Source organism: Neopelma chrysocephalum, unplaced genomic scaffold, assembly GCF_003984885.1.
Source record: "Neopelma chrysocephalum unplaced genomic scaffold, ASM398488v2 Primary Assembly neopelma1_59, whole genome shotgun sequence".
NCBI classification, from domain to species: Eukaryota; Metazoa; Chordata; class Aves; order Passeriformes; family Pipridae; genus Neopelma; species Neopelma chrysocephalum.
Genome location: NW_020897714.1, coordinates 6668481 through 6686995, shown reverse-complemented (window position 1 = coordinate 6686995; position 18515 = coordinate 6668481). Strand labels below are relative to the sequence as shown.

The 18515-nt window shown below is 36.0% G+C and overlaps 1 protein-coding gene across 5 annotated transcripts in view; it reads right to left on the bottom strand.

The window, feature by feature from the left end:
* PTPRQ (protein tyrosine phosphatase, receptor type Q) overlaps positions 1-18515 on the bottom strand; it is a 118872-nt gene that overhangs the window by 21095 nt on the left and 79262 nt on the right. For 2 of the 5 annotated variants that reach the window (XR_003533678.1, XM_027679931.1), the window contains exons 38-45: positions 15685-15871; positions 13471-13715; positions 12785-12851; positions 12054-12212; positions 10597-10819; positions 10077-10150; positions 4466-4565; positions 3555-3683 (exon numbers count right to left, since the gene is read on the bottom strand). Coding sequence is in view for 4 of the 5 variants with exons in the window: in XM_027679931.1 (XP_027535732.1) it covers positions 3555-3683; positions 4466-4565; positions 10077-10150; positions 10597-10819; positions 12054-12212; positions 12785-12851; positions 13471-13715; positions 15685-15871 (1184 nt within the window). In the remaining variant the exon portion in view is untranslated. Of the gene's footprint in view, positions 1-2264; positions 2310-3554; positions 3684-4465; positions 4566-10076; positions 10151-10596; positions 10820-12053; positions 12213-12784; positions 12852-13470; positions 13716-15684; positions 15872-18515 lie in introns of those variants that run through there. The other 3 variants (XM_027679935.1, XM_027679933.1, XM_027679934.1) reach the window with 3 other exon arrangements.

The window sequence follows — 18515 nt, the reverse complement described above, 5'->3', positions numbered from 1 at the left end:
ATTTTTTTATGATGGCCATTATGTTAAAAGATTACTAGTGGTGACTGGGATTTTCCATTAATTTCATGGTCTGAAAAAAAATGTTACCCTAACCTAAAAAGTTTCAAAATTGTCAGAATGGGATTCTTAGCACTTATAAACTTGTCTTTTTCTAGTCAAATTGACTTTTTTAATGCAAAATATTTAATATGAAAAAATTATAAAAATGTTTGAAATATAATGCTTTGATTAACCTATACTGAACATTTGCTAAGCTTCAAGCTGTCAAATTTTTGATCTAGGAATGATAAAAAATATTTCCAGTCATATTCATACAGAACAGAAAAACCTTTTTCTACTCCATTTCTTGGGCAGCAGGCTAGAGTATTTTGATTCTGTGGATGAATGGTGTCAGCTGCAAGTGCATGCCTTTATTGATTTATAGTCACTACCATGATAAATAATATACTGTCTGAGAAATGAAAAAACATGTGGTTTCAAAAACATCCCCTTCAAATGAGCACTGAATAAGGTGATGAGTAGATAGAGAAAAAAAATCTATGCTGTTCTTTTATCACCTAAGAGTTTCACACAAACTCCCCATCACTTTTTCAGAGTAGAAAGCTGGATAAGATTTCAACTGATTTACTGTTATCCAAGAAATACAAACATGCCAGTCTGGCAAGAGAGTCTGCCCATCTATGCTTTCCTCATACACTTACAGAATACCATAAACTGAAACACAGTAAGCTTTGAAACACAGCTGAGATACCTGCCTAAATGCAGTCAATGTAGAGCAGTAGGTTGTGCAGATGCAGTGATGCCCGTTCCAAATGCATGGGAAATTTGTAAAGGTTACACTGTAGTCATCAACATGCAATACAATAATTTAACATGCTAACATGTCACTGCTTTAACAACAAATCATGAAATTATAGGGTCAACACAAGAACTGGGACTGGGATTGACTTCAACATGGCTGTTCCCCAAGGGTAACAAGTACTAAAGCTCTTTCATGATGCAACTGTGGAAGTCTGAAAACAGGTAGCAAAAATGTTTTAGACATTAGGCTTTGCAGTAAACTGCCTTGGCACATGCTGCCATGCTTCTGCCAGCTCCTTGATATATCATTATGAGGAAGGACACCTAAATTGTCTCTTTTGGTCACTGGCATTACCAGAACAGAATATTACAGATATTGAAACATTCTTTGAAGCTTAGAAAAGAAAAAAGTTATAATAAACTAAAAAAATTTGATCAGGTAAAGGATATCCTACCCCTCATTACTCTGTGTATGTTATGTACTAGGGTTCCACAGTACATTTTCTGTCTTCCAGTTGAAAAGATGTCCTGAATTCTATCCTGAGGAATTATCAATTAGTGCCTACACTTCAAACTTCAACAATTTGTCTTAACGTTCAACGAAAGACCTGAGCAAGGAGGCCACTGTAGCTTCAGTGCCATTATTGTTTAAAAAGTAATAATCAAAAATTTTAACAGCTGCTTCATGTACCTCACAATGACTGAAATAGAGAGTCTTTGCTTTTGACCATTAAAGAAGGGGTGGAAGGAGGAAAGAGAAAAGTACACATGGAACAACATGACAAATTGCAAACCAAGATATGAATCTGACTCATTAAAATAAGGGTGATGTAACTAAAACTGCTGAAACACAGTTCAGTAAAGGTCTTGCTGTGCCTAAATCACATAATGAAGCGTACATAAGTATGACACAATATAGTTTGCAATTACTCTGAAGAGTTTGAGACTCTACAAATCCAAACTACATATAATTTAGACAGAAGAGTGGCAGAATAGTATCTGAAAACTGATAAAAGATTTGACTGGGGGGATATGTTGCTGAGTTGGTAGGGGTATAGTATGAAACTCCCGCAGTGTGAGTACAAAAGGCAATTGAGAAAAAAAAATATTTATCTTGAGTATATACATTCTAACTGCCAAAGGAAAGTAACATCATGTTTCTTATGTCGCATTTGCACTACCTTTATTTCAAGGATAGGTTGTATATCTCGGGGCTAAATTACCATAATGTGTTATAATTTCCATGTAAAATAGTTGTGGAACTGTTATAATTTAAAGTTAGGTACTAAAAATAGACATGATTTCATGATGACAAATACAATTTTTGTCATTAGTATGTCTGCAAAGATTGACATTTCATTTTGATTAACTATATTGCTCAGTATAGTACAGTAACATACAGGTTAAAAGAATAGAATAGAATAGAAAACACACCATGTTGCTTCAATAATACAAAAACTTACTGGATGACAAATATCTCCTTGCGTCTAAAGAAAAATGAAGAGCATCTGGAAGTAAAATCCATTAACACTTTAGTATATAAACAAAATTAATACTATTTTTATTCAGCTAACAGTTTGGAAACAAGGTAATTTTGAAGATCCATCAAGACCACTTATATGAGTCACAGTTATCACAGTGCATTGGCTATGGTTCTGTCTTCAGAGGACGCTTTCCACTGTTACTAGCAGGTACTAAACAATGTTATCTGAACAACAAGTGTCCCACACACAACATACCACATCTGTTACATCAGTGATTTCCAGATAATTCACAGTATGTTTTCTCATCTGTCACAAGCAGCCATTCTTGTGTGCTCTACTTTGAACAGGTTTGTACATGCAATCAACTTACTCTGTACCACACACGTAGACATATACAAAAAGCCCAGGTCAACAGCTTACAACCTTTCATCTTCCAGCTATTCCTAACCTGCAACAATAGGATGTTTGACTTCTAGGGCAAGACTATTTTAGGCTTCTCATCTTTAAGAAGACTCTACCACAGTGTTTCATCTGTGACACAGCAGGGAAAATACCAGCAGGTGAGGAATGTTTGCCAAATATTTCTAACTCAGTTGGATGTCCCATATTATTGAGAATAAGAGTTATATTTATTTGGTGAATAATATTTCTGGCAGTAAAAAGAGTGGTTTTCCTTCTGATAAATATCTGTGATAAGATTCCTTGTCAGGTAGAAAATATTAATAGCCTGGAATTGCTGCACGCACCTTGAAGGAGTAGATGTTAGTACAGCCGGTGTGCTAAGCTCCACAGAAACCCAGATGTTATGCAAATGCCTTGGTTAAAAAAAAAAAAGCTTTCCAAATGTCAATTAAACAATGACAGATTTGTTAATGAATTAGTTTATTTGTTCTCAAATTAGTTGACAGGGATTTCTGGGAGTTTGGCTCTTTCGAAATACTTATGTAAGTTTGCAGCCTACAGAAACACTGGGCCATTAAAACCTCAGAAATTCTGCATGTTTAAAAATATGTAACCCTTTTTTGGCTAACACAATTAAACAGTTATTTGCACTTAGATCTTTATCTTGTTGTAAAAAGAGCTTAAGATTAAGTGATTTTATAAAAGCTAGTGAGAAGTGTCTTGAGGATGGAGGTCATTCTTTGAAAAAGGATCTCAGTGACCTGTGTAAGTAAGAACAGCACAAACACTTCCAAACAAGCAAAGGTCAGAAAGGGGTCACGGCTACAGACCCTTTGGGCTACTGTTTTGCCTAAGGAGTATGCTTACCGTGTAAATCTCTCATCCTTCAGCTCCAGGTCTGCCACTGTGATCAGCTGATCCAGTTTGAACTTAGTGTCAATAATTTCAGCATCTCGTGGGGAGTATGTGCCTCCCTCTTTTTGCTTCTGCCGAATTCTAAACAGAAAATAAAGTGAAAAATAAACATGCAAAAGACTTAAGGACACATATATCAATACTTTGATTTGACAGGCTGAAACTGAAAAATGGTTGCCGGGAATCCTTCCTTGGCCTTTATTCTCTCCCTTCCAATGGTTTAATTTAGAGGACAAACATAACTGCAGTTACATTGTTTAAAATTCAGAAAAAAGAATCTAGCTGCTATATTCTTTTAGTTTTCCTACATAAATTCTTTGGTAGTGCCTGAATAATGCAGCTGAGGGAGAACAGAACTGATGAATGAGGAAACTAACATTGTGTGTGCAGTGCCCGGCCTGCTTCTTTACATAGAGATTTTGTTCACAATTTGAATTAGAACTCAATTTCTCTTTCATGTGTGCTACTTCAATGTATTGAAGTTATGAATTTATTAGCAAGACAGAAAATAGAATTTAGAGTATTTACTTCATATTCAGCTATAAATAGTGTTAGCCATCACGATAACTGCAACCAGCTGACACTGATCTGTCAATAGAGAAGTGACTTCAGAAATTTAAGGTAGGCTAACCACTCTGATTCGCCCTATGGACAAAATGGGTTTTCTTCATCTATGGAAGTTATCCTCTCTAGTCTTTGTGTGCACCTCCCTAAGTTCCTACATAAAAGACAAAAAAACCCAACCAAAAACCAACACATTTTGAAATGACAGAATTGTCCTGTTTATAAGACCATTTCAACTCTTCTTTAAAACATTTTTGAGTGTTTTCAAACGTACTATGGCAAGGATACATAAATCTCACCTTGCAAAAGCATACACTGCAGCCACCAAAAGAACAACTGAGAGTATACACAGAGTAACAGCAAGGATAACTTCTACAGATCTTCCAGTTAGTCCTTCACCTGCAACACAAAATGGAAAGCTAGTATTTCATAGATTCTTTCGAATTTTTGCATTTCTGACAGTGGGAAATAAGGAAATGATGAAAGACAGACTCCTTTTGTCTCTGTGCAACTGCATCCATTTTGTGGTGGCTGAAGAGCTGATTCAGAAGAAAAATATAACAAAACCAGAAACAATTTATGTAGAGGTTCCTGAACATTGCCGACCTGTGTAACACGTAACATTAATAGTACATGGCTAGAGCTGTATGTGCAGCCATCCCTTGGTGCTTCTCAGTTTTACCTGCTCAACAGGTTAAGGTAAGTCCACACTGCAGTAATATCAGTCTGAACCTTGGCCTGAGCTAAGCTCCTGCTTCAGTCTCTGTGCAGCCAAGAACAGAGGAGGACTACTCAGACTCCTCAAGTGGAAAAGGCAGAGCACAACTCTAAAGCTATGAGGCTTGCTGCCACTCAAAAGCACAAAAAAAAGATACTATTTTTAGAGATATTCTAAGGGTGCTGAAAGAACCCAACTAGTGACCAGATCTGAACGTCCTGGATTAATCTGCCTCACTGACCATTAACTCATGCTCCTTGTTTATGTGAATTGGTGATATTGTCAGGAATAACCACCAGTAGGTCAAAAGTAGTCATAAAGGCCTCTGTGATAATAATCAGTCCTTCCAGGTGAGAGTGAAAACTCATTCAGAAACTGATAAACTATTTAGATTAGAAGTTTCTAGGCCTCTTTTTGAACCTCTTTAGTGCTACATTTCTGAGACTCACTTTATTTCCCACCCTTCCTGGTAATCCAGCACCTACATTAAAAAAAACCCACTCTCTTTTTCCCTTGGGCAACAGTGAAAATAAGTAAAGCAAGGGAATACTACTGCTGGTATTGTTCACCTATGTTGACATTCACCTTCATTGCTGATCCACTGTAGAAAACCTAGCTCCTGTTTAGCCTCAAGGAAGGGGAGAAAATGTACTGCTTCCTGCCGTATGAAACTGAGATTTCCCACTAAAAGGACAACATCCTCCCACAGACACATGGGAAACGCTGTAAGCCTGGCTTTGTTTCTCTCAAAAGGCCCTGTTTTTCGATTAGAGAGTGTACGGCAGATGATCTGGACTGATGTCCATAGGAGAACATCATTCAAATTCAAAATGATCCTAATTTATCTGAAGAAATGATCTTAAAACAGTAGGATGCAATTTTGTAAGGTCAGGTGCATGGTTCCACATGTAGGTAGGAATAATCAGCTACAATAATACAGCACAGTAAACAGTAGGTTAGGTAGAAATTTATGAAAAGAAAGTGTGAGATTACTGTAGAGCAAAACTAATATGAATAAGAAATATCATGCCTCTATGAAATGACAGGTAACAGAATTCAATATAGTTTACAAAACGCCTGAAATAATTCTTCCATTGCATTAACAAAGTTTTAGATGCAACACTGGACACTACAAGATAAGAAAAATTTTGCCCAGGGAAAGACAAAAGAATAGAAAAGCAAATATATACAAAAATGTTTCAATGAGAAAATGAATGAAAATGTCCATGCCACTCACTTACTACTATGATAATGCAAAAATGTTAGCAATGTGGAAGAAGGACAGAAGAATATACAGAGGAACCTCTACAATGGTTCTATCTATTTTGCAGTGAACAATGAAGTCTGTGTTAAATCCTACAATTAACATCAGTCCAAACAATACCAATGTTATGAACCAAAATAGTGCTAGTAGAATACCCATGAAGAATAAAACCCCCACATTTTTCCCTACCTCTTTGCAACAGGGAAGGACTATACTTTTCTGTGTGGACATGTCTGTAGAGATGATTATGAGCAAGGGAAAGGAGACAAAACAGAAAATATCACATTGTATAATTTTCAGGTGCTACACTCAATGCATGATGATAACAAATTGGAATAATAGAATATATTAAGGTCAGTTTCTATGCAAAAATCAGTGTCAGAAAACCCCATTTTGATTATTTCTTATCTCATCAGCTTTATATTTCACGTGGAAAAAGTACACTTACACAACTTACCAGTTGCCTCCCAATGATTTGCTGAACAAGCTATCAGAGTTTACGAAAAGGTTATGATCTGCCTTGATGTATTAAAAGTTTAAACAGAATTTATCACCACCATTATCTCATGGAAAAATCCTGACCTTTTCTTGTAATATGGACATTATTTTTGCAATGTCAGTCATGGGTTATGAGGAAGAAACTCCACCTCTCCAGCTTAAGAGGAGGGTTGCGGTACTCTGAATATGGTTGAGTGGGTGCATGCTATTAAAGTGCATCCTTTACTATAATTAAAAAAAACATTATTGCAGCTGTGTATTCCAGTAATTTCTACTTCAGTGTTCCTTCCTAGCAAAATTCCTGTTGTTTAACAAGAGCATCTGACATCTATCACAGAGAAATCTCTCAAGGTTTCCATAATTTTTTCTGCTGCAAATTATACAAGGTCAGCTTTCTGATTTTCCAGATCAAAGACCCATCTATTCTATTAATAGATTTAGAAACCAAAATAATTTAGGGTTCTTTGAACTGTTGTGAATACCTCTGCCAAAATTTAAATTAGTGTTTTATCTACTAAAGTGAAACTGTAATGTTGGAAAACCACAAATTTCAGTGATTATTATGAAAGAAGCTAATTGATTTCAGGCACCATAAACTTCTCTTGGAAAGAAGCTGATGCTATGAGTGCAATATAAGTAATTGGGTCACAGAAATATCTAAAAGCTACGGATCTATCTTGTATGTTCTGAATTAGGCCTCTAGAGCAAGCCCAAAGTTCACATAACCAAAGCATGTTCTGGAAGAAAACACTTGGGCAAGGTTCCTTATGTTATGTGTCTCCAGAGAATATGTGTCTGAAAAAATCTAATTTCCCTTATTCACTTAAGATGACATTGGTAATGGCATTGCCTGTGCTGCATCCTTAAGATCCCTTAAGTGCAGTATCTGTATCATTTTTGATATATCAGTTTGATGTTGATTTCACAGAACTTGTAAAAAAACATTCAAAGATCTTTTAATTATCTATTCCATGTAAGTTTTGTTTCTTGTTGTATGGGCTCTGAAATTTAGAAGTTAAGGCTAGACAAGAGGATGCTGTAGTCTGGCCTTAAAAAGCAGTGCTTGCTGTTAAAGTTTAGCACAGAAGGCGCTGGATGGGTATGAGGAGCCATGGATATCTGAGGAACATATCCCTTGTTTTGTTTTTTTTTTCCTGTTACATTTTATTCAGCATAAAAGAGATTGTGCTTATTTATCACCTACAAAACAGAAAAAGTGTCACAAATTTTCAGTAAAAATACATAAGCAAATGAATTAGAATATCTGCCTGCCACTAAGTACTGCAGACTTTTCTGATAGAGAGGAGAAAGTTGCCCAGGGAACTGGATAGAATTGGGCTCATTTCTAGTGAACTTGTTTTCCCTGATTGGAACACTATCTTTCCCTTACTGGGCAAAATATTTGCTTCATTGACTTTTAAACTCAGAACATATAAAGACAACTTTTATGTTGCACTTTCCAAAATATTCAGGGATAGAGAAATAGTACCGGATCCTTTCAGAATATTGAGGTAGTGAATCAGCATTTCAGGGTCTTCAGTACCAGATCATGTAACAAATTTCTAAAATGGATCAGATGAATAAGGGAGCTCATATCACAGAAGATGAATGCCAAGCGAAAAATATGTGCCCACTAAAATTCTTCTGAGTACTCATCCAGTTGTCTTGGGATCCATTTTCAGAAAGTCTGGGCTAATGCTTAGCTGAGTAAGTTTTTGTCTTGAAAATATATTAGTACCACTTACAGATCTTATTACAGTTTGCTACAAGAGACATCATTCCCAATTTTGGGGGTATATCAATACAGCCATGAAGGAATTATGTTGTATTTCAGACTAAATAACAGCTGGCCTATTGGCTAGTGACATTAGAACCAGACAGATTCTATTATACAATATTAATTTACCGATTTATTAATTCATATGGGGCTTTGTCTGTAGCTAAAGATGAAGGAGTTAGAGGGCCATGTCCTCAGATAACCTGCCACTAGGCTCACTGGAATATAATCATGGAATAATTTAGGTTGGAAAAGTCCTTTAAGATCATGGAATCCAACTGCTAACTCAACACTGCCAAGTCCATCACTAAACCATGTCCCTAAGTGCCACATCTACATGTCTTTTAATTGCCTCCAGGGATAGTGACTCTACCACGTCCCTGGGCAGCCTGTTCCAGTGCTTGACAACTATTTCTATGAAGAAATTTTTCCTGATATCCAATCTAAACCTCCCCTGGCACAAATTGAAGCCATGTTCTATCGCTTGTTACTTGGGAGAGGAGTTCAATCCCTACGTGGCTATAACCTCCTCTCAAGTAGCTCTAGAGAGCAATAAGGTCTCCCCTGAGCCTCCTTTTCTCCAAGCTAAACAACCCCAGCTCCCTCAGCTTCTCCTCAGAAAACTTGTGCTCCAGACCCTTCACCAGCTCCATTGCCATTCTCTGGACAAGCTCCAGCACCTCAATGTCTTGTACTGAGAGGTCCAGAACTGTACACAGCACTCGAGGTGTGGGCTCATTAGGGCTGAGTACAGAGGGATAATCACTGCCCTGGTCCTGGTAAGCTACACAATTTCTGATGGAGGCCAGGATGCCATTGGCCTTGGCCACCAGGGCACACGCTGGGTCATGTTCAGCTGGCTGTCAAGCAGCACCTCCAGGTCCTTTTTCCCTTGGGCACTCTGTTCAGGGCAGAGTCTTGGGCATTCTTTCCAGGCACTCTGCTCCCAGCCTGTAGTGCTGCCTGGGGTTGTTGTGACCCAACTGCAGGACCCAGCACTTGGCCTTGTTGAACCTCATACCATTGGTCTCAGACCATGGATCCAGCCTGTCCAGATCCCTCTGCAGAGCCCTCCTACCCTCCAGCAGATCAACCAATACTCCTGCCCAACTTGGTGTAATCTGCAAACCAACTGAGGGTGGCCTTGATCCCCTAGTCCAGACCATCAATAAAAGACACTAAACAGAACTGGCTGAATACTGAGCTCAGTGGGAACAGTTCTAGTGACTAGCCACCAGATGAATGTAATTCCATTTAACCAGCCATTTTTTTTAACCAGCTGAGAGTATACAATACTAGTTCTACATCCAACACAGAAGGAAACAGCACAAACAATAGAGCTTCTGGAAGTTCGACAAGCAAAATGAACTATCCTGACAACATGGTGTTTTTATTGGTATAATTGAGTCTCTGCAAATGAACTTTGTCAACACTGCTTCTTCATTTAACATTCCAGGCTGAGGTAAAATCTCTTGGAAACCTCAAGAGGACATACAAGGCAATAAATATGTTTCCTCAGTCATTTTAGTCAAGCTAGGTCCAACAAAAATAGAGATTATTTACTTCATGAAAACCACTGTACTAAAAAGAAAAATGGAATTCTCTAGACCCTTGGAAATAGAGAAATACTTTAGTAAATGACACTCTCCTTACCTAACGTTTTGATAGGGTCAGAATAGTCAGAATCTGTAAACTGTCCTTTAATGTTAGTTGCTCTGAACTTAAATCTGTGAAATAAAAGCAAGAAAACTAATGAAATAAAAGTTTATGTGCATTTTCTTAAATATTGTTTCACTTAGAAACTAAAAACTATTTTTAGTTTTAGCATAATATAAGTTGGAATCATTATTCACCTGCAAAAGGGACATTATGACAGACATTAAGAACTCTGTCAATATCCTGAATGTATTAAAAAAACCCTATATGAATTACTTGTCTTGAATTTGGGTTTATTTAATTTAAGAACTCAGTAAGCATCTTTTGTTGCTTGAAAAATTTTGTAAAATATTTGTCTCCCATATTTATACTCAGCCAAAAAAATTTAAAATTAGAAACACGTGATGATTATTTCAATCTCCACCTTTTCTAATTAAACTACACTTTTAATGTGTTTGCATAAATCTATATTTCACTTAAATCCTTCTCTTGGACAAACTGAGACAAATGTACTTACAGGTACTGCTTTCTTGGTTTCAGTGGGCCATTACATATTTTATCTTGACTGCCTGGTATCATACACGTAGTATCAGCACCTATGACATATACCTCTTCTTTCCCACTCAGAACTTCTTTTCCTTCTACACATGGTGGGTTTGGAAAGCCTTCATTTGTAAAATATGGCCTTGGTCTGTTGAAGTAGGCATCATACCACTTAGTAACATTCCCATCATGTTGAGCTATTGTCAAGAAAAGAAATAATATATACAATTTACATTCTAACCAGGCTGTAATTGAAGAAGTTAAATAGGAAAATATTTTTTTTAAGAGCTTAGCATGCTATTGGTGCCATTTACACAACTAAGTCTATAGCTGCATTTGCACTTGAACCCTAATTTCTTTTACTATCCACTATGCATGTTTTGTCATCTCTGAGTAAGTCAACTGAATCACAGTCAGAAAATTTGAGGGGCAATTTTGCACAGGAGCTCTGCCTGTAGAGTATATTACTTGTGCAAGCCACTTGACCTTGAAACTGAGCATGGCTAGCTAGCAAAGACAGTAAAAAGTGTTAGTCAAGACAGTAAAGATTGTTTCATAAGTTAAACTAGTAGATTTGTATAAGTGGATGGTACCTAGCAGCTCATGAGAAAAATCTTCAAAATATTGCTTAGCATGGTGTTTGCATATCTGTCAGTTCAATAAAATCTTCACAGCAATAGTTATGAAGTAAATTTAGGATTAGTGCTAAAATGCAAAATTCAGAAAAAGGTGACCCGCATAATGTGAGTTCACTTTATGTGAATGCTTTACTTCTATACTTTGAAACCAAGGAAAATAAGGGAATTAAATACTTGGAATTTGTCCTCCTTAGGTAAGTAAGCCTGATCATATGATGTCCTATCATAAAACTCCCACTCACATTGGTAAGCAATTACTCAAAAGAGTTACACAGCAGTGTTCGTATGAGTAGATGTTCATCAGTCCGTGCAAGGGAATAAACATTCTTACCCACAGTCTAGAGAAAGGATATATAACTCCCTCTGCCCCCATTATGAAATGGAAATATCAACTGCACATGACTGCATTCTTTTACAGGCAACACTAATAGTGACAGAAGAATAACCTTGCCAAAAAAAGAAAGGTTTCAGACTTTTTAACCTTCACAAATGTCAAATGTTGGGTCTTTCTATTTCAAGGAAATGAAAAATAAAGAAATATAATTTCAAAAGTAGGGACTGAATAATATTGGTGGCTTCAAACAGCGTGCATGACACTTAATTGGCAAGTGTTCCCAAAATCCAGTACCCAGGCCATAAGTATTATGAATGATACTTTGCTCTTAGTGCTATTGTCACAGCTAAAGTGACTTTGTTAGCTGCTTTCTAAAGTGAAACTACTGAAACCCAAGAAATAAAAAAGACAAACAGCCTGAACTTTAAAAAGTTTTCAAGAGAACGTATAAAATTCTACCTCCAGCTTCCACAACAAGAACTTGTATCTTCTTGATAGGGCCATGATCATCACTGTAATAACATATTGGCATTTTGATTGCAATTGTTGTAGCTGTGACGAGTAATGCCCCATTGGTATCATAAACTGGTGCTGGTTTCTTTTTAGGTCTTGGTGGTTCTGTTTTTAAATAAAGATATACCGCAGAGTTCTGTTTTACAATATTTTTACTACAGATATATTGTTCAGGCACATAGCTGTGTTATGCATGAAAAATCTCCAGCATGTTTTCAGGGATGACTTAATGTTTTACTTAATGTCATAAGACTCTAAAAACTATATTCTGATAAATGTCTATGTGCATCAGTTTTCAACTAAAAGAGGAAACAAAAAGACCGCATATTAGTTTTTCAGTTAATTTCACTTTGTTTATTTCGACTACTGTTATACTGCATACTTAGCTTTACCTCTGTCCCATTCTAAGCTGTTCCCTGATGATGATTAAAATATTGAACTCAATATGATTACTTCATTGAGTCTGCACATGCTTTACAGTATTGTTCAGATACAAATAGCGAATGATGATTAATATGCAGCAAAATTGAACACTACAATTCAAGGCTATCAGTCACATATTCCTGTTCCTACATTATGTGGCTTCTAAATAATAGCCAAAGGCACACAGCTGTGTACTCAGCAATTTCTTCAGCATTTATAAAGATTTCAGATAAAGGGTATTTTATGAGACATACCTTTGATATCCATGGTTATTTTCAATTGAATTTTTGGCCCTGCGCCAGCACCATTAATTGCATATACCTTTAAAAAAGCAAACACTTGCTTAATAAGTATTTGTAAGAGCTTCATATTGGCCAATTCTGGATATACTTGAAGCAACAATGAATGCCAAAATATTCCTTTTGTCATTCACACTTTGCTAGAATTTACTTCATGTTGCTTTACAATCCTAAGCACAGTAACACTTCATCACTTGTAATGTAGCTCTTACAAAAAGGAGAAAACAAGCCCACTTGAAGAGTTTTATTTCCTCCTCTTATGTCCCAGTTTCTGACTATTTGAAAGTACTTCATGCACATACTCCTAGCAAGCTCCCCTTGCAGAACCAGACCTTTCAGGGGAGCCAAGTGAGCAATGCAAGTAGTTGCTTAAGAGAGAGATTTAATCCTGTGCTTGTGAGGATGTGTCAGACTGCTTTGCTACTGCACAGGAACTGGTCATCTGGACTAGGGATGTGTCCTGCTCCCACTCACTCTATCCTGTTCATTGCTCCACTCATTCCTCAAACTTGCCTCGCTTTGCACCCCAGCTAACATTCTTGGCATGGAAATCTCATATTCAGCCAAAGTTTTATTCCCCATTCAAACTAATCTCACACATATCAAAGAAAAAAATCCAAAGCAAAACTATCAGTTCTTACGCTGACATTATAGGTATGTCCTCCTTTTAGTCCTTCTATCATGGCAGTGACTGACTGATCTTTTTTTTCAATGACACTAAGGTTATGGATCTGGATGGCAGCGGGATCATCTTCATTGTAAACCATAGCTTGATACACTTGAATATTTCCATTTGGTTCAGATGGTGGCACAAATGTTACTTGAAACTTTGTTACTTCATCTGGTATCTTCTGAAAAGTTATGTTGTTAGGTGGGTCTTCAGGCACTGAAATAAATATCTCAATGATCCACTTAATCAGCGTACAACTATTACTATTAGAGTAAAACCAGAAAAATTACAAATCATATTTTTTGCACATCAGTATTATTCCATTGATATTTTCTGGGTTTTATTAAAAAATTTCAAAAATTTCTTCTGATTATCTACTCAGAAAGCCTGAAGGCATCATTATACCTTGAAATACATCTGGCGTAAACAAACTCTTGCATGGGTTGACAAGTAAGAAGCAAGTGTCAGAGAGTATCACTTTCTGAAAGCCCTCTGTCAACAGCAAGCTCCCTCCCAACATATAAACAAACCACTGTACCAAACAGTCTCTGATTATCATGGCTAACTCTTTAGGAAAAAATTTTCCATTAGCTGATGCCCCGATACAAGCACAACATGCATTTTTCCCAGAGGTAGTTTCTTGTCAAATGCTTATTCCAGTAGCTTATTCTCAAGACAGCAAAGGTATAAATCATTTTCCCAATGCCCCTATCTGAAAGAAAAGGCTATAACATTCTTTTCAGGCAGCTAAATATTTATTGCTCTACCTGAGCAGACAAGTATGTAGTATGACCTCTAAATAGTGAAATCAACACATTTAGCCAAGGATTTAGGTGCAGTTGTCATACTTTCCTTTTTTTTTTTTTTTATACCAACCAACAAATGCTTACTCAGGCTTCACTGGAGCAAGTCTGCGTAAAATGGTCCTAACTCAGCTATACGCTAGGCTGTACAAACCAGATGACACAGGATGAGATGGAAAAAAGAAAGTTCCTCTCTAAGGTTACTGCACCTCCTAATGTGTCACACATTTAAATAAGAGAAAGGACTACCAAAACAGGTATCACAGGATACTGTCTGTCTCAGGATAGACCCAGCTAGCACCTAATTTAATCTTCTTTAATTTTTCCACAGTAAAAGACCATATCACCTTCCAGGGATATAAACAGGTTATGAAATCTTAGAATTTAACTTATTAAAGGCACTGGAGAGATATACATATACACACTCGTATCATATGATTAGGGACCTTGGATTTTCATACATCAAAGGAAAGATAAATGATAAATACAATCACTGTGTAGTATGTTTAAATCTGAAATTAACCTGAGTATGTAGCTAAAAAAGTTGACCTTCAGCTGACTTCAGTAGAGACACAGTTGATAAATAGTTTGAATGAAACTTTGAGAAAATATTTTCATTCAAAACCAGCAAAGATAGTAGAGCATAACCATGATCTAAGTATATAAAGTTAGGACTGCATCTTCCCCATGTACATCTATTTATATTTTTCTAAGCAAATGCCAATCCTGCCTACTTTTCTGTAACACAGTGTCATGAGGTCCTCATACAGTTCCTTACTCTTCTCTCAGTTTTATTTCTCTGAGTAACTTAATAACATCAGAAACTTTTGTCACCTTAATATGTATCTCATTCTCCAGATTGTTTTGAGTCTGTGGAACAGCCGTCTCAAGCACAGATCCCTGTGAGCATTCATTAGCAACTTCCTTGCACTGAGAAGACACATATTGTGTCCTCAAGTCAGTACAGGTACAATTTATAAATGGTAGGATTCACTTTCACTTAATTTTTATATGTTTCAATTTTGCACCAAAACCAAGCATGTTGTGTAGAGTTTTCAACAGTCTCTTGAGAGAAACAGGCACCTCCGCAAGGCAATCATCCCTGCCTAAGAGAGGTATCTTATATATACATGCTAATATAGATAGGACCTCCTTCTTCATTGACTATAGAAATAAACTAGTAATCTAGTAATCCACACATCCAAATTTTACATGAAGTAAGTTAGGATCCCTACAGAAGTAAAGGTAAATCTTAGTATTCATAATTGTGAGGACAAATCTGTATTAAAAGCACACCTTGTGTTCAAAATTCTCATTCATTTGTCAAATGAAAGAAAAAAACTGTAAAGTTTGTTCCATACAAAGTAGAAAAAAATACAAACCTGCTTCAAAAGTGGAGACAATCACTGGAGAACTAGCCTTGCCTTCTAGGAGAGCAGCATTAACATCCCCCGTAAAGGCAATGATTACTACAGAATACCTTGTAAACGCTTTTAAATCAGAAATTTCTAAGACTTTAACATCATGATTTGTCTTCAAAAACTGAGCTTTATAGTTGCCATTATCTACCTGTAAAAAAAGAATAGAATAAAAAAAAAATGTTACAAGGCTTGAAACACCCAAACCCAAGAAATTATTATTTGAACATCTTATTTAACTTCAGTTCTTCCCCTTTTCTAACTAGTTATGTAGAAGGATTCGCAAGAATTCTCTAGCTACCAAGACTAGAAAGTTGTGCAGGGGAATACACTCCCATCTCACCCATATGTTGCCTCTTTGTCACTTCCTGTAGTATGGGATTAAGGAAAGGGGCTGTTTGCTTGGTACCATCTTACACCAAGCAAGCATAAACTGATTTGTACACACTGAGCCAGGGGAACTGTAGTGACCTGAAATGGGAATCAAACTAGGCAAAGATCCAGAAGATAAGCAGCCATATAGCAGAAAATTGTTTGGAATACAAAAACAACTAGAAAATTGGGCAGCATTTTATAATGTGGATACAACTGCAGAAAGTGCAATTACTCTTGGGATATATTAATAGAAGCCCTTTTTATGAGACAGTGGGGAAGGAGTAATTCTCTCACTAGAAAAGTGGGAAAGCAGAAATATGTCGGGTTCAATCCAGAAAAGGGGGATAGTAGGAGACTTTGAAATATATAAAAAATCATGTTAATAAATTGAAGATAAATGAAAATAGAAATTTACTTGCACAAAAAAAATTAGAATTAAAAATTACACGGACTGCAATGATATACCTAAATAAGTAACTAAAACTATGACTATAAGTTTAGCTAGAAACTATAGCAATCTATTGAGGGTTGCCGAGCAATTTTCAGCACCAGATATTGGAGGGAAAGGGTAATGAATAATTTGTGAGGAATACTTTAGGTACATTTGTTTCTGTGTTAGAGCAGACTATGGGTTGGATTACATTTTGGGCTACCTATCCTCCTTACATGTCAAATAATCTGTAGTTCTGTAGACAAATCTCCATTGTTAGACTTTATATCTAATTAATCACTTCTAATAGTAGCCTCAAAAAAGGAGAAAAAGGAAAAAACTTTTCTAGTGTTTGATCAAGTATCATTTACAAAGTTTTATTTATGTCTATTCCCACTACTTCAGTTAATAATGTTTTTATTATTGTTTCTTCGGTGTGTAATTTGAAAAGAGGATTAGGTAGCTGTACAGTAGTTTTCCCACTCAACAAAATCAGTATTAAATGCACCTGATAAAACATTAGAATAGTTCAAGCATACCTTCTATTTGACAGATAGCCCTATATCCCCACTGAGAATTAACCTGAACTAAACTTTCTGATGGATTAAACAGACATTCATTTCCTGGAATAGCCATCAAGAGCTTTCTTCTATCTGACTATCAAAAAAACCTGGCATATAATTATTTATACAACAGCTCAAATACAATCATCACTACATTATTAAATTTATTTCTATTCTTCATGAAGTTTAATGGTTCAGTTCCATTTTCCTCACCCATTTCCAGGAATATTTTATTCGTGACTATTCGAATTATAGTAGACAGCAAGACAAAGTAAAACATGACTCTGAGGTACAATAATGAAGGAGTACTTTTTAGTTTTCCTGATCTACAAAACTGCAAGGAACATTTTAGTAATTTAAGCAGAACCCTAATACATTGAGTTATGAATACTAATTACTAACTTTTAGTACATAGCAGAGTAGAAACCTGAATTATTCTGTTTGGTGATCCTATTTTTATAAATCCTTGAAGATACTCAGTTAAAAATAAAAATGAGTAAAGTTTGTGGAATTTGAAGTCTTCATAAAAATCCACTGGGTCTATAAAATATATACTAAAATTTTCACTGAAAAAGATTGCAACAGCTTTATAGGCCTTTACGAAGGAATAGATTTGTCTGTCTACCAAATTTCTACAGGTGTGACACCTGTAGTTACTGATCATTAGACAGACAACATCTGATTACAAGGAATCCATAGACACAGTGCTGATTCCCTGAAATATATTGGAGAAAAAACCAAAACAAACTCACTTTGTAAAATAAAAACCAAAGTCTTCTGAACTGAAAATTTAAAACAGTTTTTTAAGTTCCTTCCAAATGCTGGCAGGTTCACATGGAATAGTTGACATTCCATAGTTCATCTTGCTTTAGGAATTTTACTATAACTTATATTGAAAAGGTATTTATAATATTTTCAGTGTGTAGAATCAGATTATACTCTGTTTATTATTTAGGAATTATCAGAGAGAAAAAATTATTTAAATACAAATGGATTAAATATTAAATACCAAGAAAAATCAAGATCTGAAAATTGAATTTGGAAGTTTTATAAAAACCATGAAATGTTTTTCTGTTAATGCACTACAGTGCTGTTTAGCCAAAAGTGACAGGAACTTTTCATGAGGAAGAAGTCTTCTTTAACTTTATTAAAAGAGAAATAAAACTTGTTATTTAGTTTCTAGTGACCTACACATTGGGCCAAGGAATCATTCTTTCCCTGTAAGTACTCCCCTTGCTGTCGTACATCCTTCATCCTGCCATTCTACTGCTGTAGGAAGCATCTTCAGAACTGAACAGATTTCACTATACATCTTGTACAATGAAGTTAGAGGAAGAGAAAATTGTAGGATTACACACTTTTTTAGTCTCTCTTGTAACTTTTCAGAGTGGCTTAAAAATGTTTTGTACTTTTTTACTGATCTCCTT